The following is a 24750-nucleotide window of genomic DNA, read 5'->3' as shown; positions in this document are numbered from 1 at the left end:
TTTCTTCAGATAATTACCCAGGAGTGGAATTGCTAGATCGAAGGTAGTTCTATTTCTAATTTAATTTGAGGAATCGCCATACTGTTTTTCATAGTGGCTGCTTTCACAAATTATTTTTAAGAAAAAAACAGGACATGGTAAGATTTCACTTATCTTAGGCCTACTGAAAGTAGAACCTGCTGTATTATATATATATATAAAGACTTTCGTGTGAACATGAGTCTTAAACTCAGTTTAATCACTAAGTAGGGAATTAAGTATCTCATAAAGAATGTATTCTTGTAAAGAACTCTTTAAAGTTGACATTTGGATACTTTAAGTTTTAGTCTGTTCTAATATAGAATTTAGGATAAAATTGTGTTTTCATCCTAAACCTGGTATTATCTCATTTTCCTACTTCAGTTTTTTCTACTTCAATTTATTTACATATTTTAAATTTATTCTACTTTGCTTAATTGTATATTTGTTGTACCATGTATATGTTGGGCTTCCCGGTTAGCTCAGCTGGTAAAGAATCCTCCTGCAATGCAGGAGACCCTGTTTTGATTCCTGGCTTGGGAAGTTCCCCTGGAGAAGAGATACGGCTACCCACTCCAGTATTCTTGGGCTTCACTGGTGGCTCAGATGGTAAAGAATCCACCTGCAATGTGGGAGACCTGGGTTCAATCCCTGGATTGGAAAGATCCTCTGGAGGAGGCCATGGCAACCTACTCCAGTATTTTTGCCTGGAGAATGCCCATGGAAAGAGGAGCCTGGCGGGCTACAGCCCATGGGGTCTCAAAGAGTCAGACACAACTGAGCAACTAAGCACAACACATATATATATTTCAAAGACATACTTAAATATAGGTCTACAATTGTTTGTTATGATATAATTTGACCCCTAAAACACGACTAATTATATCAGTTCCTTCTTGGAAAACCTTTGCTCTATCTTGTCATCCGTATTAACTACAAACTCTTCAGCCCAAGATTTAAGGTTTGTCACTATATGGCAATAACTCACCTACCTTGCCATCTCTCTGTTGCTCAAGCCCTATATTCTAGTAAAACTAAACAACTTATACTGTCTCTTGTTCAGGAGTATACCTCACTGTTAGCCCATTCTTATTTCTCTGTGCTAGAAATGACTTCTGCCTTCATTTCTGCCAGTCTGAAACCTGCCTGCCTTTCAGGTTTTCCTGGAATGTACTATCCTTTACAGAACTTTCCCGATTTTACCACCTGAATGCAATTTATCTTCCAAACTTTCAGGTTTCTACTTTTTTAATTCATATTAAACATATAGTTAGTAGTTGTTAAATAATTACTTGACCATCTAAAGACTTTGAGATTAGTTGTTATTTGATCAATGTGTCACCAACATACTTCCCAATAAGAAAGAGATGAATAGCCTTAAGCAAAAGCAAGAAAGCTTTGACTAAAACATCAGACCCTTACTATCACAGACCCATCTTGTCCATTCTTTCTAATGGATTATTTTTCGAAAGAACTTTGCTGATACATATTTATCTCTCCCTCCTTTTTCCTTTCCATTTCTTGGTGGTTTTAGTTTTGGCCTGAGCCTTGTAGGTAGTTGTATGCTTTAGAAACGTCTCCAGTCAGCAGGACCAGGGTCTGGCAGTACATGAGTGGTTTGAGCTTTGGAAACAGGTCAGGGGCCACAGCTCTGAAGGAAGTGGAGTAAGCAGAGTTACCAGATTGATACATCTTACAAGGTTGCCTTTTCAACTTGAAGACTCATCCCAAATGGAATCTTTTTAACATGCAAGAATAATGCACAGGTACATATTTTAGTAGAAAAAGAAGTTAAATTTGTTGAAATTAACTTAAAATTCAGAGAACAAAATTGTTTTCCTTTTAAAACTAAATTCAAATAAACACTCTTGAGGACTGCATAAACTTATTTTGTAGTCCACTTGGGGGAAAATGGCATTGAAAAAAGCACATTCTGGAAGCTGTACTTTACTATCTATATATATGCCGTCATATTTTCTAATTTTTTTTTTAATTGTATTTTCTTCCCAATAGCTGGTCCAACTTACAGAGTACCAGGACTGACTGCTTCTCAGCTTGTGTACCCCTGACATACATACCACATTTTCCCCCAAGTTATATACATTAATTATAACAAAACACTAAAGAATGACCCATTTTATTTTGGAATTTATTTTATGACACTTTAGAAAATTATCTTTAAGAACTGATGGACTTATGTTGTTTTAATACTATAGAACAGCTTTAAATATCAGTGAAAGTTATTTCTCATTTGCCTCTTCTATCTTTAGTTTCTTAGAGCTCAATATATTCACTTAGTCTTCTTAAAAACTAAGTTAAGATGATTTGTAATAGATAAGTTAGAACTCTTACTCTGTAAGTAAGGATAGAACTCTAGCTTCAGTTACACATAAAGAGTTGGATAATGGAACATGGAAGGTTTTAATTTCCCTGATGTGGTTTTGGTTTTTTAAAAGTTACTCAGTTGTGCCCTTATGAGACATTTTTAAGTTTTTTGGAAAGAAAATACAGGAAGATTACCACCAAAACTCAGACAAGGGAAAAGGTGCCAAAATCAAATGAAGAAAGTAAAATGTGAGCAGAAAGCCCATATGTGTTGCAGAGTGAACCATTAGACGCCTCTTACATTGTAACAGTGTGATTTATTGATGTTTCTATGAGCTTTCCCGATTTTATTAGTAGTGAGATGTCACTTTCAGTTTCATATGGGAATCCATATATGTGTTGCTAATTTTAGTAGGTAAGTTGTGTCCGACTCTTTTGCAACCCCATGGACTGTAGCCTGCCGCTCCTCTGTCCATGGGATTTCCCAGGCAAGAATACTGGGGTGGGTTGCCACTTCTTTCTCCAGGGCATCTTCCTGACCCAGAGATCGAACCTGTATCTCTTGTACTGCAGCCACCAGGGAAGTTCCCATGTATATGTACGTCGTTAAAAATAGAATAAAGCAAAAAAAGGAGGGGAAGGGTATTCCCTGGTGTCCAGTGGTTAAGATTCAGTGCTTTCACTTCCAGGGCCCAGGTTCAATCCCTGCTCAGAAAGCTAAGATTCCACAAGCCATGCAGCATCACCCCCACAAAAAAATAGAATAAAGCCCTTTAAATCTAATCTTTTTTTAAAGAAAGAAAAGTCTTATTTTCTAACTTACTAAGTAGAGACTTGATCTCATCGTCTTTCTGATTTTTTAACTTTTCACCTAGCAATTCTGTCTGTCTAGCTTAAGACTGAAACCATTGATGTATGTTTTATATATATGTATTCATAAAGAACTACATTAGCTATGTTGTGTTACAGTAACAAACCATGTCCCAATCTGGTTCACTAAAACAATGAAGGAATTTTTTTTCTCACTTTATGGCCATGATAGGTCAGCAAGAGAGCTCTGTTTGTGTCACTCGGTGATCCAGGCTGATAGAACCACCAACCACCTTCTTATACTCCACTGGTCCTCATGCTAAGAGGGAAATGAAGTCCAGAGGGTCTCTAATTACCTCAGAAGTGACTCACATTGCTTATTTCACAACATGATGGTTCCATGTAACTAGGCAGGGCCAGGAAGCATAACATGCCTATGCCAGGCAGACAGCTGAAAATATTTGATGAATAGCACCATTCTTTTGGCCACCAGTTAGTTGATCTACTCTCTCACACAGGAAAAATATACTCACTTCCTCCCCAGGTAGGAAACCCTAAGTTCGTATCCAATCATGGCATTAAGCTTGAAGTCCAGATCTCTGAGTGGATGCAAGGTCGTGATCCTGTGTTCGTGAGGAGATGATGCATAGTCGTCTCTACATAGGGCCCAAATGTTGCTCTTTTTGATCCACAGACTTAAGAAAAAAATTGACAAATGATTGGCTGCCCTCACAAACAATGTAAAGTGGTGACTAGTGGCAGGATGATAAAAAAAAAAACAAACTCCCATTTGAAAAGGGGAAGAACAGGAGACATACAGCAAATACTGCAGTCCCTCTGAGCAGTCATTGAGGGGACCCCTCCAGGGATGGGAAATGTTCTTAAAGAGATCCCAGATTTGCTCCTTAACTCAATTGTCTGCTCTTTCTTTGCTCCCTGGCTTCATCTTCTTGATCCTCCTCCTCCTTTTTTCCTGTTACGTTCCTTGGCTATATCCCAAACGGACAATGAGGAATATTTCCCCTTAGGGGGATGAACAGCTTTTTTAATCCACTTCCTGCCATGGATGCTTGAGAACCCAAAGATCATTTTTAGAAGTCTTGAGTACTTCCCTGGTGGTCCAGTGGACAAGATTCTGTTTCCACTGAGGAGGGCATGGGTTTGATCCCCTGGTCAGGGAAATTCTGCATGCCACATGGTGCAGCCAAAAAGAAAGAAAAAGTCTTGAATAGTCACAGCCTCTCAGGTGTAGGCTGGTGGTTCTTTTAGCAGTATAACTCTCAAAAACTTAGTTGGCTTTTTACTTATTTGTTTCTAGTCAGCTCCATGTGCCCTAGCCACATCCACAATTCTTTCTAACCATACTTCATAGATTTGTTGTGTGGCTCAGCCTTATTGGTCTCATACTTCTTTCTTGACTTAATTTTGAGTACAGGTATTTCTGCTGTAATGCCATATATGCTTTCCTGAGTTCTGCAAAATTGCACACTAAAATAAACGGAGCTTATGGGAAAAAATAGGATTGTGCAGACTCAAAACCTGTGGACCACTGTAACCAGTGCAGTAATAAAAACAAAGCTAATTAAAATAAAAACAATAGCATATTAAATCTCCCCTGGCATATGCAGTCAGCATCAGTTGGTTGAAGCTTTACAGACTCAGTCTCTGGAATGCTTGTTTCTTCCTCTGAGACTTTGGGGTCTTGAACACATTCACTTACAATAGAAACTAATTTCATTACAGTAAAAATTTGATCTGTGGTGTGGTGTATGATTCAGCAATCAAAATTTTCTTCTTTAAACACAGGAGGAGAAACATATATCCTCAGCTTCACCAGATATAAAGTGGAAAATGCAATGGTTCATGAAGCAGCTGAATCAGCCACGACTTGCATTAAAGGAAGGTACATAAGTGGGATGTTTAGCTTTTTTCTTAGTGTTTTCATATATTGCTAAGGCTTTCTTTTAAATTTGGGAACTTTTTCCTGGTTACTTCCAACAAGAGAAAAGTGCATATAAACCAACTTAACTTCTGTGTTATATTGATATCATTTCCTTATTTACTAATAGCATTTGAACTAATTCACTTCAAAGCAACATGCTTAGTAGCAAAACAGACTAAGAGGCTATTTTGATGAGAGAACCCCTCTTTAGTCTTTTTTTAGAAAAGCTGTTTTATTCAGCAGTACCTTAATCAATTGGGAGGTTTTATCAGTGGTTGTAAAGGCCAAATCTTTGACTTGATTCTTGCCTCAAGACTGAACTCTGATCAGCATTTGTAGCTCAGAGACCTCAGCTTTGGATTAAGTACTTGATTCTTCTGACCCCACAAATCGCTGGAAACTGATGAATTCTTTTCTGAATTCATCCAATAATTTGTTAAATACAGCCAGCAGTAACCAACACAATCTCTTAATGGTCCATTTTCCCACTAGAGCTATAAATTCTCAAGGCATATTTGCTCTCTTCACCACTGCACACTATGAGCTGCTATCCTTTTAGCCTCTGATAAGTTTTTCCTTACCTCCTTCTCCCTAGCTCCTTAGCCTTCACCATATACTTCAGGTTTTTTGATGAGACAGCACCACACTTCTGGATTCCACCTGTATCAGCTAGGAGAGACGCAGGTTATGCTGCAGTAATAAACAACACAAAATCTCGGTGGTTTTGAAAACATGGTCTCCTTAAAGTTAAATAAAATACAAAGAATTTTAATGATCGCTGCACTGTGCATATCCTGTGGGTCATTTTGTTACTCAGGGTCCTAGGTTGATAGCAGCCATAGCAGTCTTCACTTTGAGGGTTGCTGGTCGCTGTCACAGTGGGAGGAGAGGCCTGGAGGGTCTCACGTTGCTCTTCCACGTGTCACTTCTACTCAGCTGTACTGGCTGAAAGTAGTCGTGGTCCCCCCAACCACTGGGGGAGGGGCAGAGTCAGAAAGTACAGTCACGTGTCCAGAAGGCTGAGGGCCAGGATATTTGGGAAGAACACATTGATGATGACCATAGAGGATATCCTTTCATTTATTTTTCGTCATGATTTTGTTCTGTTCCTATTTTTTGCTGGTTAATTGAATTTTACTGTCTCTCTTCCCTTGCTTAATTTGAGATAATTAATGTGGGTAAGTTTTATTTACTGGTACTTGTAGTTTACATTATTTCAGAAGTTTGGGCAATACAAAATAAAGCTACTGTGATTTTCCTACTTGAAATACAAGGTATAAAACTGATTAAAAAGCTATATGGTTACAGGAAGAGTTGAGTTTAAATTATTTTGGAATGTCATTTGTCATAGTAGAAATAAAGCTTTGGAGTCAGGCAGGCCTGGGGTCAAATATTGCTTCTGTCATTCAACAGATGCACGATCTTGGACAAATTATTTAACCTCTCATAGGCATAATTTTCCCTTTTATAAATACAAAGAAGTATATATATATATATGTATATATATATACGTATATATATATACGTATATATATATATATATATATTCAGATGTCAAGTAAAGCACGGTGGCATTTATCACTGCTCCTTTCTGAAATTCTACTAAAATGAAAGTAAAATTCATTTTTTTAAGTTAATTTATTTGTTTATTTGGCCATGCCACATAGCTTATGGAATCTTAGTTCCCCAACCAGGGATTGAACCCAGGCACTTGGCAGTGAAAGCACAGCATCGTAACCACTGGACCACCAGGGAATTCCCTAAAATAATTTTTTAGAAAATGGAAGAGAGACAGTAGCAGAGGAATGATAGTAATAGTTGTGAATTATTTATTATAGTCATAATAATGTAAGCAATAAATACTTTACAAAAAAGTGATACAACTATATTGGGGGGATGAGAGGAGAGTTGGGAGCAATAAGGTAAGAAAACTATAGTGGGAGATAAGTGGTAGTGTCTAAAATTGGGGGGAAAAAAGTCAAGAAATAGAAATGTCATCACAGGGACTTCCCTGGCGGTCCGGTAGTTAAGACTCTACGCTTCTACTGTGAAGGGCCCTGTCTCAACCCCTAATGGAAGATCTGAGACTCGACATGCCATGTGGCACAGCCCAAAAAAAGAAAAAAGAAAGAAATATAACCACATTGTTTAGAAATATAAAAGTTTATACAGAGGGAAAGGGAAGAGGAACAGCTAAAAGAAACACTTTTGTCTCAGGTAAAGGACTCAGATGGGATGGAATAGGCAGAGGATGGCTGCTTTTGCTATAAACCTTGCAGTATATTTGATTTGTAAAACTGCGGATGCTTTTTTTATTAGTGATTACTTTGATGAAAGATTTAAAATAAGTTTAAAAATCAACCCCAGAGTTTTGTAGTGGGCATTAAATAGGAATAATAAATAATGAGCACCTTTACAGTGTTTGTGCACATGGCAGGTATTCAGTAAGTACTAGTTTCCTTCCTTTTGTTAATTAGGGTATACGTCTGTAGTAATATTTATGTGACTCAGAAGTTAAGTGGTTGGCTAAGCAGCAATGTGAGGTACATCACAAAGCAAATTATGCACCCTTCTCATCTTTTTTTTTTTTTAATGGATTTTATTTTTCCTGGAACCATATCAGCTTTATGGTTACTGTTTCTTAGCATTTAGACTCCTATGCAGCTGAAACATGAAAATCACCTGGTTATTGAGTGAATCTAGAGAACTATGCATAGAACAAATTTAAAAATACCTAGCAACTTTGAAATTACTCTAATAAACCTGAAAACAATGATATCTATACCTAGATTATAAATTATTTAAGGCCAGGGATCTCTCGCTCTCTCTTCTATTGTTATGTCAGTTAGCTGCTTTATTTTTCTGGTCCACAGTGCCTAGACCACTACCTCCTTTGTTCCTTAAGCTCTCACTGTGCTGGATGGTGGTGTCTGATGTTGAAAAGAAAGCCAGCCAGCATGAGGTTCTTGTGTATTTCATGGACCTCACACACTGGGTATCTAGACTATAAACTCCTTGTGGACGTGGACCATATATTCTGCCATGTCAGTATGTCCAGGATAATGACTGCTATGCAAAGACAGATGTTCACTAAGCATCATTAAGTATGTAATGAATACCAGCTAAGTACTGGTAGTCACTGTACTAAGCTCTAAGGATATCTCAGTGAATGGGACGGATAATGACTCCTGCTGTCTTAGAATTTGCATTCTAACAAAATGTTTGTTGAATTCATGTAATGCAGTAACATGATGGCCCACACTGAACCATTTGAGCAGGATAAAGAATTGTATATATAAAGAATTTAATCATTTAAGGTATGTTTGTTGTATGATGTCAGGGCATGCTATAAGAAGGAAATAAGAGATATTTGATCTTTTTTCTCTTTGCTTTTCTTTGCAGATAAGATGCTCCAAGTCATTTGCAGCTTTCTGCAAAAGGAAAATCACTAGTGCTCTGCTCTTGCCATAATACCAAACCTTTTGACTTATGCATTGGTGCTGCAACACACTGGAAGAATTGCACACAGGTTCCAGGAATACCTTTTTTCCCCCCGTTTGAGTGATTCTTTGTGGATGGAAAAAGATTTGAGTCTTAATAATTACCCTGTTTTAAACCTATTCTCTATAGTCTGAACTGCTTAATAAATTAGGCCACTTACTAATGAGCCACACAGCCGGCTCTTGTCAGGAGCTGGTTGAAAACCGTGCTGTGCACGTAGCAGGAATGGCACAAGAAGATAGCCGTCGTGGTCAAGTGCCATCTTCCTTTTATCATGGTGCCAACCAAGAACTCGACCTGTCCACCAAAGTGTACAAAAGGGAATCAGGAAGTCCTTATTCTGTGTTAGTGGACACCAAGATGAGCAAGCCACATCTCCATGAAACAGAGGAGCAGCCGTATTTCAGGGAGACAAGAGCAGTGTCTGACGTGCACGGTGTTAAAGAAGACCGAGAGAATTCTGATGACACAGAAGAGGAGGAGGAGGAGGAAGTCTCCTACAAAAGGGAGCAGATCATAGTGGAGGTAAACCTTAATAATCAAACGTTAAATGTGTCTAAAGGGGAAAAGGGTGTCTCTTCTCAGTCCAAAGAGACTCCTGTTCTTAAGACAAGCAGTGAGGAGGAAGAGGAAGAGAGTGAGGAAGAGGCCACGGATGACAGCAATGACTATGGAGAGAATGAAAGGCAGAAGAAAAAGGAGAAGACGGTGGAGAAGGTCAGCGTTACACAGAGGAGAACGAGGAGAGCTGCCTCTGTTGCCGCAGCTGCCACTTCCCCTACTCCCAGAGCTACGAGAGGTCGTAGGAAGAGTGTAGAGCCACCTAAGCGTAAGAAGCGGGCCACAAAGGAGCCCAAAGCACCAGTGCAGAAAGCTAAGTGTGAAGAGAAAGAGACTCTGACCTGTGAGAAGTGCCCCAGGGTGTTTAATACTCGCTGGTACCTGGAGAAGCACATGAACGTTACTCATAGGCGCATGCAGATTTGTGATAAGTGTGGCAAGAAGTTTGTCCTGGAAAGTGAGCTGTCCCTTCACCAGCAAACAGACTGTGAAAAAAATATTCAGGTAGGTCTTATCACCAAGAGGGCAAACTTTCCAGGATAGAACCTGGCTGTTTCAGACTCACCTGGTATCTGCCCAAGAGAATAAATACAATAGAGGCTGAAGGGACAGTTTTCACCAATTTATCTTTTTTTTTAAAGCCCCTGCTTTGGTATTTTCAAAACCAGGCTTAATATTTTCTTTCAAAAGCATAAATTTAACTGACGCTGGACTAGTGGGAACTCAGGTCCATTGGAAAGGGGAATCTGATATAGGTGATTGACAAGGAGGTAAAGTCAACACCGACTTGGCACTGAGATTTACTCTTGTAAGACATGTAATATAATTCATTCTGGTGTCTTCGCTGTCAAGGTGGGAGATATCAAGTAAAAGTCAGGAGTAGAGAGGTCCTTTTCTAAGGTTTGAAAGGATGCCAGGTTCTAGTGCAGCTGTTGGGGACAAAATCCATAATGACTCAGACTGGTGGAAATGGAAGATCTCCAGGAGTGAGTTTGCTTCTAAACCAGTGGAGAGATGACAGCACTAAATTTGTCAAGAGGCTAAGCTCATGGGAATATGCAAACTTTAAAGGAGGCTGAGCTGATTGAAAATATTGCCCACCTGACAGTAGGCTTATATAATGCTACTGTGTAGTATTAAAGTAACAAAACACGGTATTCAAACCAGGTTGATGTCTTGAAAGGACTATATTGTGATAGGTTAAAAGGTGTGCTAATTGTATCATGTTGTGTGAACTATATTATGTTGAGCTATGTTGGTTTGCACATGTAAGTGCATATTAATGAATATGAATATTCATTCATAAAAGGTAAGTCTATTAATGTCTCCAAAAGACATGTAAAATAGAAATTTCTTGTACCATACTTAAGCTGAACTTCTTGTAGAAGATGAAATCGTTTGGTTTCAGTGTGTTTCTTGGAGTACTCCTGATTTGGAATGTTCCTTATTTTTCGTTTTTCTTTCTTGTTTTTAATCAACAACTGAAATCATTACTTTAAAGAGGATTTTTAAAAATATAAATTAGGGGCTTCCCCACTGGCTCAGTAGTAGAGAATCTGCCTGCCAATGCAGGAGACATGGGTTTGATCCCTGATCCAGGAAGATCCCACATGCCACAGCTAATCCCATGTGCCACAACTATTGAGCCTGTGCTCTAGAGCCCCAGAGTCACAACTACTAAGCCCATTTGCTGCAACTACTGAAGCCCTTGTGCCCCAGAGCCCATGCTTCACAACAAGAGAAGCCACCACAGTGAGAAGCCTGAGCACTGCAACTAGAGAGTAGCCCCCACTCTCCACAGCTGGAGAAAAGCCTACACAGCAACAAAGACCCAGCACTGCCAAAAATAAATACATGAAATGATAAATAAATATATATATAAATTACATTTGCTAAAAGTTCACTGCATTTTGATTCATCAGTTGTGACTTGATCTCTGACACACTTGGTAAATAAAAGAAGACTGAATCATGGCGCCTGTCTCAATAACTGCTGGTGCTGGGGCTTGGTTCTGAATTGGTTGCAACAATTCAGGCCAGAGGAAGTGCGATGCTGTGCTGCACCCTAGGGGTCAAACTTAGTTCTGTAACGATTCATTGCTGAAAAGGTATCTCTTGATCTTGATCTTTGTATAGTTGTTGTTTGTTTTTTTTTCTTTTAACTTTCCTTCATTAAGTACAGAAGGGGCTTTCTTGGTAGCTTTGCTGGTTAAGAATCTGCATGCCAGTGCCTGCCAGTGCAGGAGATGCAGGTTCACTCCCTGGGTCAGGAAGATCCTCTAGAGGAGGAAATGGCAACCCACTTCAGTGTTCTTGACTGGGAAATCCCATGGACAGAGGGAGCCTGGCAGGCTGCAGTCCATAGGGTCCCAAAGAGTCAGACACAACTTAGCGACTAAACAACAACAAGAAATGCAGAAAAGAAAACATTTAACAAATCCTCTTTGTGTGTGATTGTATTCACTGTTCTTCACCATGATTTCATTTAAACTTATAATTTAGGTTTTGTGAATTCTGCTGAATGAACTCTTTTTGCATTTCTAATCCTGATGACCTAATAACAAGTAAAAATTAAAGCTGTGCTCTACAGAATGAATGGCTTATAGGGTTTGTCTATCCTTTCCTCCAGCAGTATCCAGCCAGAGGCTTATCTCTGTGACTCTTCTTGGTCCTCATTTCCTGAAATGACAGTGTGTTCAGAGATCTTTATTAAATATTTGCAGCAAATAACAACTTTTTCCCTTATGTATTGCAGAGTCTGATGCTTACCTAGAACTTCCTAATACTGTTTTTAATGAGAAGTATTATATTTTGGTACATGTTATGATATCCTAGACAGGTAATGATGCATAATACAGGGCAGTAGGTGGATTGCCTGTGTCTCCTACAGATGCCTGTGTGAGATCTGGATCTGAGCTTCTCAGGAAAAGGGACGGATACCAGCAGCTGAGGGGTTATGTTAAATTCTGCCAGAGGGAAATGTTTAATAGAGAAAATTAGGAAAATATAGTAAAATCTCAGTAGTTTGTGTTAATGAAGACTCTGAATATGTTCACTAAGCTACAAAAATATTGTTATTCTTCTGTAGATTTATAACCATTCACGTATGATTTGTTTTATCTTGCTTTTATGTTAATTTAAAATTAGTTTGTATTCTCTGGTAAACACACATTAACTGCATAGTAACCCACGTGTAGGAAACGGCTGCTTATAGTAATCCATATTTAAAAAAAAAACAGAACTTGAGGTTCTTTTCAAAGGTACAATACTAATTTGATAAAAGCAGTCAATTCTTTGATGTTAGTGGAACTTTGTATTTCTTTTTGTCTTACTGTTTGCCATTGTTTTCATACTGCCAAAGTGTCTCTAAAAAATTCATCTTAGGAAATGGAACATAAAGATGTTGGTGTTGAAATCTGGACTTCATGGAAGAATAGCATTTGTTTGGATTCTGGTCTGTGCCACAAATCTAAAGCACACCCACTGCATGGGACTTCCCTGGCAGTCTGGTGGTTAGGACTCTGCACTTTCACTTTGTGTCCTGGGTTCAGTCCTTGGTTGAGGGAACTAAGATACTGCAACCCATTCAACTTGGCATATTTCAGCTGCCGGTCCACAGGTGAGGCTTTCTGGAAACCCCTATAAATAAAGATTATTTCTGTTTATCCTGCTCAGTGTGTTTCCTGTAATAAATCGTTCAAGAAACTCTGGTCCCTTCATGAACATATCAAGATCGTCCATGGATATGCAGAAAAGAAATTTTCCTGTGAAATTTGTGAGAAGAAATTCTATACCATGGCTCATGTACGGAAACATATGGTTGGTAAGTTGCTTTTCTCTAACACCTATAATTTTCCCTTGTTCTTTGGTGTGTTTTATGCTTCGAATTGGGCAGGATGAGAAACTGCCTTACTTGAATCAGTTTTGACTTGTTGAAACCAAATGCAACATGTCTTCAGTAAGCATCACCAGATTGGATGGTAGAGTCTTCCACACCCAGGTTTCTTTTCAACATTGTTATTCTTTCAACTCTGCTGCTACAGCCTCACAGATGAGAGCGTAGTAAATTAAGATGTCCTTACAGTAGAACATATCTCTTTTCCAGTTTGAGCCTTTTGGTGAACTGATTTTGAGTATAAGTGCATTCTATGTTGCAGCACACACAAAAGACATGCCATTTACCTGTGAAACCTGTGGAAAGTCATTCAAACGCAGTATGTCACTCAAGGTCCACTCCTTGCAGCACTCTGGAGAGAAGCCCTTCCGATGTGAGGTAAGGCCCAGGCTGCCCACCAGACCCAGGTGTGGGGACTGGCTTGTGTGTGTGTATACGTGGTGAGAGTGGAAGAGAGGCATGCCTTGTGCAAAGCACAGGCTGCATTTCCACAGAACCGTCAGACCATGTGCTGAGCGCTGTGTGTTGTTAGCTCACTGCTGGGTGAAGAGCAGTCATTTTTAACAGTGTTGACTTTCTTAGATTAGGTTAAAATTGGGACTAACACATGATAAATTATTTTACTTTTCTCACTAATTCAGAGAAGTTGGATATACTTCAGTGATAATTATTTGAGAAAGGTTCCCTTTTATTAATAACTCAGCTGGGAAATACAGCAGAGCCAAACAGTTGACACAAGCAGGTTCTATTTTGAGTATGAAAAATAAACCTAATCTCAGACTATATAGGGTGGGCACAAGTAAAGTGACTATGCTTGGCATTCAAAAGTCTCCACTGTGTCCAATGCAGAACTGTGACGAAAGGTTTCAGTACAAGTACCAGCTCCGCTCCCACATGAGCATCCACATCGGGCACAAACAGTTCATGTGCCAGTGGTGCGGCAAGGACTTCAACATGAAGCAGTACTTCGACGAGCACATGAAAACACACACTGGTAAGGAATTCTTGAGAAAGGTACAGATGTGTCTCAGGCACTTATTAGTGATCACCTGTGAGTCTGTTTACTTAAAATTCTAAACCACAAGCCTGCATCCTAAGTGCAAATACCGCTTTACATAAATCTGATGTTGAACAATATAAATTTATAATATTGAAAAATTAGGCTTTTATCAATTTATTTATTTCAAAAAGTATTGTTAGTGCCTTTTAACTGTGAGTTCCTTCAAGGTGATGGACTCTTTATTTGGGGCACAGGATCTCCTGAAATTGTATGAAACTTATTTTGTGTATGTGTGTATGTTATTTTTCTGAGGAAAGGATTCTAGGTCTTTAAAAAATGGAGGATATTGACTGATTTTAACAGAATACCCTCTCAGTATTCTTAAAGTTTGATTGGAATTGATTTACCACAATTCACTACTTGTCATGAACATAACCATCAACTGAGGTTAAATAATGTTTTAACTGCTTTATGTTTTCAGGGGTATATGCTTCATAGCATAGATTTGTCTTGTAAGCATTTGATCCCCCAGCCTTCAGAGAGCTGGTTAGAATAATAGCCCAGTGTAAACACTGGGGCATTGTATCTCCATCTCATCTTGATGCTCTGGAATTAGATATCTTTGCACAAACTGAACAGTATGAAACATTTTTCAAGCTTTTAAATAAAATCTAATCACAGAATTCTAGGTTTTATTAATCTGCAGAGTAGCAGAGCTACAAAGAACCACAAGAGATTATCTTGCTTAGCCTGCTTATGAGTCGTGAGGAAATTCTTCCCATGTCTGGGTCTCTGTAGTTCCCATTTCTGTATTTAAAGTCCAAGGAAGAATGCCTGCCTGATGGGCTTCTTTCCCCTTCAGAGCAGAGCACCTCAGATTTTAAGGAATAAACTAGAGGAAGAGTCACAAGAGAAGTTTAAGTAAATTGCATTTCAAAAGGTAATGCTAACTTTGAAGCCTAATATATCAAAGTATTTAACAGATTCTCCCCTTGAAGTCTGGTGGTTCTTGGATAGACACTTAGTTCTGAGCCAGTTTTAGGGTGCAGTTTTTTGTTAATTCAGCAGGAAACTATTCAGCAGAAAATAAGTCTTCTTGTTGGCAGAAGCTGTTTCACACTCACAAACAGTGCTTGGCACCTGGTAGATGCCCAGTTAATGTTGGTTGCAGGACTGGAAGGAACGTCCACCGTGTAAGCCTCTGCCTCTGTGCTCACCGCTTCTCCGCCTGTCTCCCTCTGCTTCCTCCCTGCACTTTCTCCTCTCCTCCTCCTGTGTTTCTTCCTCTTTCCTCTTGCTCCTTTGTCCTTCTTTCTTTTTTTAGGCCGTTAAATGTCCAGAGTATGAAACTGAAGTGTACATTTCATGATTAATGTATTTGTTGAATAAAAACAAAGTTTTATATATTCAACATATTCTTCTTTGACCAAATAGGCAACCTGAACATTTCCTATTTCTTCTAAAGGAATATAGCCACCTAAATTCACTTAAATGTTTATTCTTCTCATTAAAAGTAGTAGTACATACTTTTGAAAATATATTGAAAATATGAAAATTGCAATGATCTATAATATTATCATTGAGAGATCACTACTGTTAACATTTTAGCATATATATTTTTAAATTCTGTAATTTCTTAATATGTAAACAGATACTGTGGAAAACTGTTTATATATTCATATATATATAGTAATAAAACAAAAATTGGGTCTTTATGCTCTATTATAACCTACTTTTATTTTACTATATTATGTCATTAACAGTAATATCATTTTAATGGTTGTGTAATAGTCCTTATAAATTTGTTGTAATAATAGCCATCATTTATTATGCACATATATGCCAAGTACTATCTTAAGCACTTTGCATACATTATCTCATTTAATCAATATAACCTTTACCACAGTCCTGTTAAGGATATTATCTCCATTTTATTTAGCCAGTTCCCCATTGGACATTTAGATTTTTCCAATTTTTCTACTGTTATAATTATTAATAGTACCGTGACAAACAACTTTCTGGCTAACACATCCATGATTATTAGATAAATTCCTGGAAATGGGATTATTAGGGCAAAGGGATGTGTGTATTTTTAAGACTTGGTGGTATATATTGCCAAATAGCTGTCCATATACACTCTTAGCAGCTGTGCATGAAAACACTCATTTTCCCAGCCCTGTCCAATGTAAATAAAATAATTGTTGAATTAATAGGTGAAAAATGGTTTCTTTTTGTGTTAATTTGTACTTAATTGCTAAGTAAGATGGAACATTTCTTTCAGTACACTTGTTGAGTATCAGTATATTTCCTTTTCTGAATTGCTTATGCCTTTTTTGTATTCATCCTTTCATTGCAGTGTTTGGTTTTTTCTTACTGCTTATGGCAGCTCTTTATATAATAGCTCTTTGTATGTATTTATGTCCCCTGGACGTTGTTTAACAGAAGTATTAAAATACTTCCCCCTAGTTTGTCATCTGCCTTTTAATATTGTTTATGATGCTCACACTGGGAAAGCACTGCCACTCACTAGCAGTGTGACCTTACCTGAATTATGCAACTCCTGTAGGCCTCTGGTTCCATTGCTATCAATATTAAATAAGGATGACAGTAGTACCTTGGAGAGGACCCAGAAAGGGTTAGCTTTTACAGAAGAAAAAAGATAGCTGTTTTACGGCTGGTTGGAACCACATGTAGAGTATGTTTTGGTTGGGATTAAGGCCATTGCAGGAACTGACATTGATTGGGCTATTTCTTTGCAGTTAAACAGAAGTGAGGCAGATCTTATCTAGGGAAGCGACCAGCCCTCAGGCAGGGTTTCCTGGGATGGTGTGGACACGGGGTGAGTTCAACATAGAATAATTGCTGATTCTCCTTGTACCAGGCATAGTGCTAAGTACCTAGAGATACAGGATGAATTAAGGCCTGGTTTTTGCCCTCACAAAGCTTACAGTCCAGTGATAGTGATGATGATAATAATAGTAATAATAATAGTAGTAGTAGCACTAAAATGCATTGAATGTTTACTATGTATCAAATACTGTCTTAAGCACTTTCCTCGAATTTTTAACTTATCATAGTAACCTATTATTATCTTCATTTTTCAGATGAGGCTTAGAGAGTAAAGAACTTGTCCAAGGCAATCTGGCTCCAGAAACACATACTTAGTTTAATCTGATACAAATTTAATGAAGCAAGTAATAAAATGGAAGGATACACAGGACATCATGAGGGCAAAAGGCACCATCCCAGAGTCTGGTTCTCAACTTCCAGAATTGGTCAGCATACCCAGTCAGGGTCAGAGGGATTGATCTGTGCTAAATAGTCTTTGTGTGTGTGTGTGCTAAATAGTCTTTTTGTGTGTGTATGCTAAATAGTCTTAATGATATATTAATAAAATTGCTAATTTACAATGAAAAGGCTGAATGATAGGTGGTTCAGAACTCTTATGTTCTTTGGTCAGAATATTCTTTGCCTAAAATAAAATTTATACCACCAGGGCATTCCTCTTTTTTATTTTTTTAATTTGATGGTTTTCTAAATTCAGAGATTAGAAATGTGGAGAGTCCACCTTGCCACAAAATAAATAAATAAAAAATAAAATTTATATTAGTTGCTAAATTATAATCACAAGATTGTCAGGGACAGGAAATTATAGGCAAGGAAAGTAATCGAATGATCTTAATGGTGAGTCCCAACCTTCATTGAATTCAAGAAGTCATCAGTTCCATGACAAAGCTAAGTTTATACATCACTAACAAAATGCTGCAAATTAAAGAATGAAATGCCATCGATTGTTATGGCATATATCAGTTTCACAGATGTCACTATGGGGGGGGATGCATGTCTTAGAATTAACTAATATTTATTTATTGATATTAAGAATCTACTCAGTGGGGTTACTGTAGTGAACAACGCTAAAATAGTCCCTAGGTTCACAGACTTTATCGTCAGGTTAGGGTGATAGACAAGCAAGGCCTAACAGTGTTTGGGTGATGAGAGCATAGTAAGTACAACTAAATGAAATGGGCTAGAATTTTATGAATTAGGGGAGGACAGGAGGCAGGGAATATGATAAGACATGATACCTGAGAGCAATAAGCAAGTATTGGATCACAGAATAAGCCATGTAGAAAAGTTTGAGCTTTATTCTAAGGACAGTTGGAAATCCTTGAATGGTTTTAAGCAGAGTGTGACACAACTGTTTGAAAGTTCACTCTGCCTACACAGTGTGAAGAGTGGATTGGAGGGTGGGGAGCAAGAATAGATAAGGTGAAACCAGTCAGATGGCTGTTGCAGTAATCCAGGTGAACAATTGTAATCTTATGGTAGGCCAGATATATAGATATACAGATTTCTGATGCTGCTCACGGATATTCATAAGCAGACTAGAGTGGTTATGTTTATTGGCCAGATCACTTTTTCCTTTGAACAGTGCAGAAGACAACTAAGTAGCCAAATTCTTGCTCTTTTTTATCTTCCCTGCAGATTCTCTGTTCGTTTATATTGTGTGTTCTTCAGATTCACTATACTATTTCTTACAATTAGGTTAGCTTTATCTGTATGTAACAGTTAGGTCATATCATAAGATGTATTGATATATGTATTTCTAGTTACCTTGATGGACTTAGATGTTAGTACCTCCTCCAGCCACCCATTTACTAGCATTTCCTTAAAATGGGACATTGTACAGGTGGTTAGTTTCAAATATTATATTTTTATTTTTCCTTGTTTCAGCCTCATTGTAATCTTGCCTTGAGGTTTCAGGGTATCATCAGTCATTAGCACAGTTAAAAGATGGGGCCTAATAAATAATGAGAGTTAGAGTTAGGTGAGATTGTGGGTTTATGTCTCGAACAGCAAATGTAGAAAATTTGGTAGGACCTCAAGAAATGGATAAAAGATTAGTAAGTAGTAAAAAGGACTCATTTAAATTTGAATACATGGATTTGTGGTAGACCAATTCTAATAGTTTTTTGATCTATCTGTGGCAAATCATTATAGCCTGGAAGACTACAAATGAGAGATGATTAGACAGATCCAGTATTGGACCCAGGTTTGAGCACATAACAGAAAGTTACATGTCCATATATTTAATAAACTTTCAGTCAGTAAAATGTATAGTGAACCAACGAAGTGATTAGTGAAATGGAGAGTGTTTGCCTGTGTTAGATTAATAATCAAAGATTAGGTCCTTTGGCTCTGGCTCCACATGGCTGTTAGGAATGAAGACTATTAACTCTGAAGAGTCAAGGAGGAAAGGATCAAGGGGATTAATAGGTTATCAAATAGGTGTGCTTTTAAAACATTTTATTATACAAATGAATCATGTTTATCTTAGAAAACAGGAAGTACATATAGGCATAAAAAAGAAAATAAAACATCACTCATAAACCCATTATCTAAAGATAATCACTGTAACATTTGTTGTATTTTTTCCATATTTTCCTACATGCATTTTTTATTAAAAGTGAATAACACATGCTCACATGTTCATAACTTGCTTGTTTTACTTAGTAGACTACAGATAATAGATTATAGATTTTCATGTTAACAATTACATTTCTATACTTTTTAAAATATTGTTTTTAATGACACTCTCTGTTAGATAAGTATACCACAATTACTGATTCCATTTAACATAGAATTTTAAGTTTTTAATTGGAGGAAATGGATTAAAAAGAAGGAAAGCAAGTGGGTGTAGAATTTATCTAGAAAGATGAATGTGAATCACAGTGAAGAGTGGCAGTGATTGAATAATGAAAAGTAGGAAGATAAAAGAAATATTCTAGTCAGCAGATAGTACTGGTAACAGTGGAGAAAACTGGTCTGCCCTGACGGTTCAATTCAGTCTTTAGGAAGTGAGGACAATTCTGGCTTCCATGGAAGGAGGGCACCAGGAGATGTCCGTTTTCAAAGGCAGAGAGAAGTAAAGACTGCAGTATGGATAAAGAGGTGTTTGTCAAAGGGTTAGAAGTCTCAAAGTGGAGGAAAACAGTAAGAAAATAACATTCCTTTGTGTGTGCAGGAATGCACAAAGCATTGAGGTGTAAAGTGCTGTGGTTTTTGTGTCTGGAGCCATTCTGCAGATTTTTAAATCCTGCCTCTCCACTAGCCATAGAACCTTTAGCAAATTTCTTAATTTCCACATCAGTAAAATAGGGATAACAACATACCTCCCTCATAAGGCTGTCAGGATCACCAAAGGTTAATGAGATGTTAAGTGATTAGAACACAGTAGGTAAGTAAGTAATACTGCATATTAGAACAATATGCAGTAGCTTTGATTTATACTGAGTAGAATAAGGACATCTATTAGAAAGAAAGGGAGCAATGATTGAAGTGAGAGCAAACTCTTGTAGCAGGAGCTACAGTAACAATAGAAGCTACATACACTGAGCACTGATGAAGGAATTGATAAATACAAGCACATGGTCACTGGAGCACATGTGTACAGGTACTTGACACCGTGCCACAGCATTCTGGATGAAGTGATCACAGACACATAATGTTCAAACATCATTTTGTTTCTCCCCTATGACCTGGGGAGAGGGGCAGGCAAACAGCATAGAATAAGCAGTAAGTCCGCTATGCAGTAAGTCCAAAGGAAAGCTTAAAAATTAATCCCTTAGAACCCAAACCCAAGTTCCTCCCTAGGTGCACTTAGAATTATGGGGTTTTGTTTCCTTTTTGGCTCCCTGTCCTAAAGGGTCTCCACCAAGGACGGTAGCCTGCCTTTCAACCCTCCCCACACCCAAGGGCATTTGGAAATGGTATGGGGACATTTTTGATGGTCAGCATTTCTTGGGGGCGTTTAGTAGACTGGAGCCAGGACCCCTGAGTGCTCTTCAGATGTGTAGACAGTCCCATGTGATGGAGAACTGCCTGCAGAGAAACTCTGCATTGTGAAATCCATGTTGTAGGGTGAGTCAGTCCAGTGTTTCCCCAAATACTAAAAAGTAAGCCACATGCTAAGGATTATGTATGAGTAGACATAAGGAGACTTATTGACTCCGTGGGACATTTTCAGCAAAGTCCTACTTTGGGTTGGAATGTCAGAAATTGCTTACAGATCAGCTTGCCTACCTTAAAGGCAGAGATTCATCTGTGGGCTTGGTCCCCTTGAGCACAGGAAAGCCATCTGACCACTTCTTCCTGTAGGATGTGGAAGATCACTTTTGTAGATGGCTTTTTTTTTTTTTAATCTTCTTTTAACCAAGCCCCGATGGTAGGTTGTATATAAGTTTTAGTTGTGTCTGCTGTTTTTTGTGAAGTCCCAACTTTGGGGGACTCTTTTATGACTATTAGAATATAATCTGCAGTAAGGGAGAGGAGTAGTAACCTCCTTATTTAGTATGAGGGGTAGCTGGAGCACATACTTACCGCCTAGTGTGTTAATCATGTCTTTGTGTCTGTGTTCATCTCAGGAGAGAAACCCTTTATCTGTGAAATCTGTGGCAAAAGCTTCACCAGCCGCCCCAACATGAAGAGGCACCGTAGGACTCACACAGGCGAGAAGCCCTACCCGTGTGACGTGTGCGGCCAGCGGTTCCGCTTCTCCAACATGCTTAAGGCCCACAAGGAGAAGTGCTTCCGGGTGACCAGCCCCGTGAACGTGCCGCCTGCTGTCCAGATCCCACTCACAACCTCCCCAGCCACCCCAGTTCCTTCTGCGGTGAACACCCCCACGACCCCCGCCCCGCCCGTCAGTATGAACCCTGTCGGCACTCTGCCCCCTCGGCCCATCCCCCACCCCTTCTCACACCTTCACATCCACGCTCACCCTCACCACCCACACCACCTTCCCATTCCCCCAGTCCCTCACCTCCCCCCACCTCCAGCTCTCTTTAAGAGTGAGCCTTTGAATAACAGAGGCCAGGGTGAGGACACCTTTCTGCGGCACCTGGCAGAGAAGAACAGTGCAGCACAGCCTCACTAACATCCATCTCCTTAAGTGTGTTCTCCACGAGTTACGAGTTACGTGCCCCTGTGTGAGTTTGCAGAGAGGGGGTTGGTGAGCATTTCTGTAGCTGTCAGACTCTCAGCCTCCACCAAGAGCTGTGTCATTGTCTTGGTGAATCAGCACATCCGAGGGAGTGAACAAGAAGACCTTGAGCTCACGGAGGGAACTGTCATCTAAACCAGGGAACCACCGAAGTAAAGCCCAATTTGCTTGCATTTTCTGGTGACTTTTATAAATTTCAAATACTCAGACTTGTGGAATTTTATAATTTCATATCAGCTGATGAGGTATGCTTGCTTTTATATCCTGGACTTCTCCTCAAAGAGGGGACAGGCCTGGTTTCCTTTGTACTAATCGGGAAGGCTGTGAGATTAATCCAGAGCATTAATTGTATCACTGTGTATCGTAACAAATTATTTTCAGCTTTTGGTGCTGGCTTCAGAGTTGAGCTAGCTGTGTTTCACAGTATATCAAGCATTATAGAGAAAGACAGAAATTTTCTTCTTTGTGTAGCTCTCCTAATGCACTCTTTATTTTACTACAGAAATTATTTTAGAGTTTTTGTATAGACTTCTTTAGTAGTCTGTTTCTAAAATGAAATGTATTTCAATAAGCGGTGTAATTTTTTCAGTGTAGCTGGACCTATGTTGTAAAATAGAAAAAATTTTTATAATCATCAAAATGTGATTCTTAAAGATGCATATAACTTCTATAGTTCAAAGTTATTCTTACATCCGTACAACTCAAAGGTGCTTCAGAAAGTAGATGTATCTCAGAGGGTCTCCAGACCAAGTTACTGCAAAAAATGAGGTTTTGCTTTCAGAACTTGACATAAGTCCTTGGTAGTTTTTTAATCTCTGCTTAACACTTGGGGGGGTCTGTTAGGCTTATGGACATGCTCTATCCTCCATGTTCGGTTTGGTTCAGTTAGTGTGTTAAATGGAATGATTTGCAGGGGGTTGAGCCTTTTCCAGGGAAGTCACCTGAAGCTGGCCTGTTTTGAAAATCTGAGTCAAGCTGTTCACCATCAAGAGGAGGAAGTTGGGGAGGCTGTTTCATCTCAGTCACGTCTCACTTCCCTCAGAACTGTGTTCAGATTCAACCTTTGTGGGATGACAGGTTGAAGTCTCCTGCTACACTGCTCGTTTTGAGGTTGCTTTGTTTTTCTAGAATTGTTGTGGAAAGATAAAATAGTACATTAAAATCAAAACATGATCTTGCTGATAGTGGCTGAGAAATTTGGATAAGAACACAAATGGGTTATGACTTTTAAAATGTCTCTTCTGTCAATGGATATAGTCACAACTTCAAGCTGTTCAACACAGTTAAAATTGCAGTGAGGGAAAGAAAGTGACATTTTGCTGCCCTGTCCTCTGCAAGTAACTACCTGGTAGCAGTCTTCTTGGTGATAAGAAGAGCCAGTCTCTAATTTGGGGCAGGTTTGGAAGAGTTTGGGTAACTTCTAAAGAGCATGGTCAATCAGGGGTTCATTATAGGAAAGGCTGAGCAGAAGGGCTAACATTATTTTTAACTGATCACATTTATCCAGACTCAGTATAGCTAAAAGTTTTTTAATTTTTCATGTCAGTGAGCTGAGTTCCAGTGTGAAGTCTACTTTCTCTCTTTCCCTTCCTCAGTTTTTTTAATCTTGAAATTCATTTTTCTCTCCTCGGGCTTTTAAATTTTTGCGTGACTCAGAACCCTGACTTTTATTTATTTTTTATTTTTAATATTAAGTGTGCAGAAATATTTGCAGCACTTTTCTGGCTTATTAGCTCTGTGGTAGGAAAAACTGGAACTCTCCATTGAGGTTAAGTCCCTATTTTTAAAATACTGCATTCTCTGCTAGCTTTTTGGATTAATATTTCCAGGTTTTTTCTTTCTGATTATCGCCTTTGTCTTCTATAGTGAGCATAGGAAAATTTGGGAGTGAGGCAGAAAAGTATCTTCAGTATCATACTTCTCTCCCTATTTTTGGATGTAACTTCTAAAGAATGCTATTTTGAATGTTTGTATACATTCTTTGAACACTCAAGTACCCAAACCAATAAGAAAAGTTAATTCTTTATTTATGACTGTTCTATCTTTAGTGGCTGCCTCCCTTACTTCCACAATTTCCTTTTCATTCCATGACAGGTTTGTGGGTATACACCTTTGTGTGGACATACCATTTTTTCATGTCCAAGCTTATAATATTAAAATGATTTTTAAGATGTAAATTGAGCTTAATTAATTGGTTATACCTTATTTTATTCTAAATAAATTTACAGTATTGGGCTACAGTTCTGAATTCTAACTGGAGACTTACAGAATCAACCACTTTATGAGGTATACTATAAATTACACACTGGAAAATTCAGGTAGTCATATTTCTTTTTTCATTCAAGTGAATATAGCCATAAGAAAATATCTGGTACATAGGAAAACCAATACTAAGCAGATAATCACTACCACCCTTAATAGAAGCAAAAAAAAAAAAAAGGAGTATCTTTTTAAAAAAATCAGCATTGTCACACAATACAGTTCTTAGTGAAATGTATTAAGGAACAATCTGGAAACTCAAATTTTTCCCCTAGCTAAGTATACCTTCCCTGATTTGGGGTTTGTGGTCTTCAGGAAAACTGTTCAGAACACATTGGCTGCTCATCGGTGTCAGATTACATATGCCTAATGAAATGCATTAAGAATATTCATAACAATGTTTCTGAATAGAAGAACTGAATAGAGGAGGATGAAGCC

At 38.4% G+C, this 24750-nt stretch overlaps 1 protein-coding gene and 1 long non-coding RNA gene across 3 annotated transcripts in view; one reads left to right on the top strand and one right to left on the bottom strand.

Moving 5' to 3' along the window:
* Window positions 1-24293, top strand: part of ZNF652 (zinc finger protein 652) — a 56682-nt gene extending 32389 nt beyond the window's left edge. Inside the window, exons 2-7 of one of the 2 annotated variants that reach the window (XM_081582507.1) lie at window positions 4960-5056; window positions 8498-9661; window positions 12832-12979; window positions 13314-13429; window positions 13901-14045; window positions 21476-24293. In XM_081582507.1, the coding sequence (XP_081438633.1) occupies window positions 8759-9661; window positions 12832-12979; window positions 13314-13429; window positions 13901-14045; window positions 21476-21987 (1824 nt within the window). In that variant the 5' untranslated portion in view covers window positions 4960-5056; window positions 8498-8758 and the 3' untranslated portion in view covers window positions 21988-24293. The remainder of the gene's footprint in view (window positions 1-4959; window positions 5057-8497; window positions 9662-12831; window positions 12980-13313; window positions 13430-13900; window positions 14046-21475) is intronic. The other variant, XM_081582508.1, reaches the window with a different exon arrangement.
* LOC145542849 (uncharacterized) lies at window positions 19344-21749 on the bottom strand. The gene is made up of 2 exons (XR_014080190.1): window positions 21432-21749; window positions 19344-21203 (listed from the first exon to the last, which is right to left on the bottom strand). It is a non-coding gene; the product is annotated as an uncharacterized LOC145542849 (long non-coding RNA).
* Window positions 24294-24750: the final 457 nt, after the last annotated feature.

The sequence above is a fragment of the Giraffa tippelskirchi genome, chromosome 3, assembly GCF_054371585.1.
Source record: "Giraffa tippelskirchi isolate mGirTip1 chromosome 3, T2T-mGirTip1v1.2.pri, whole genome shotgun sequence".
In the NCBI taxonomy this organism is placed as follows: domain Eukaryota; kingdom Metazoa; phylum Chordata; class Mammalia; order Artiodactyla; family Giraffidae; genus Giraffa; species Giraffa tippelskirchi.
The sequence above is the reverse complement of the archived record's forward strand: the minus strand, read 5'-3'. Positions and strand labels throughout refer to the sequence as shown.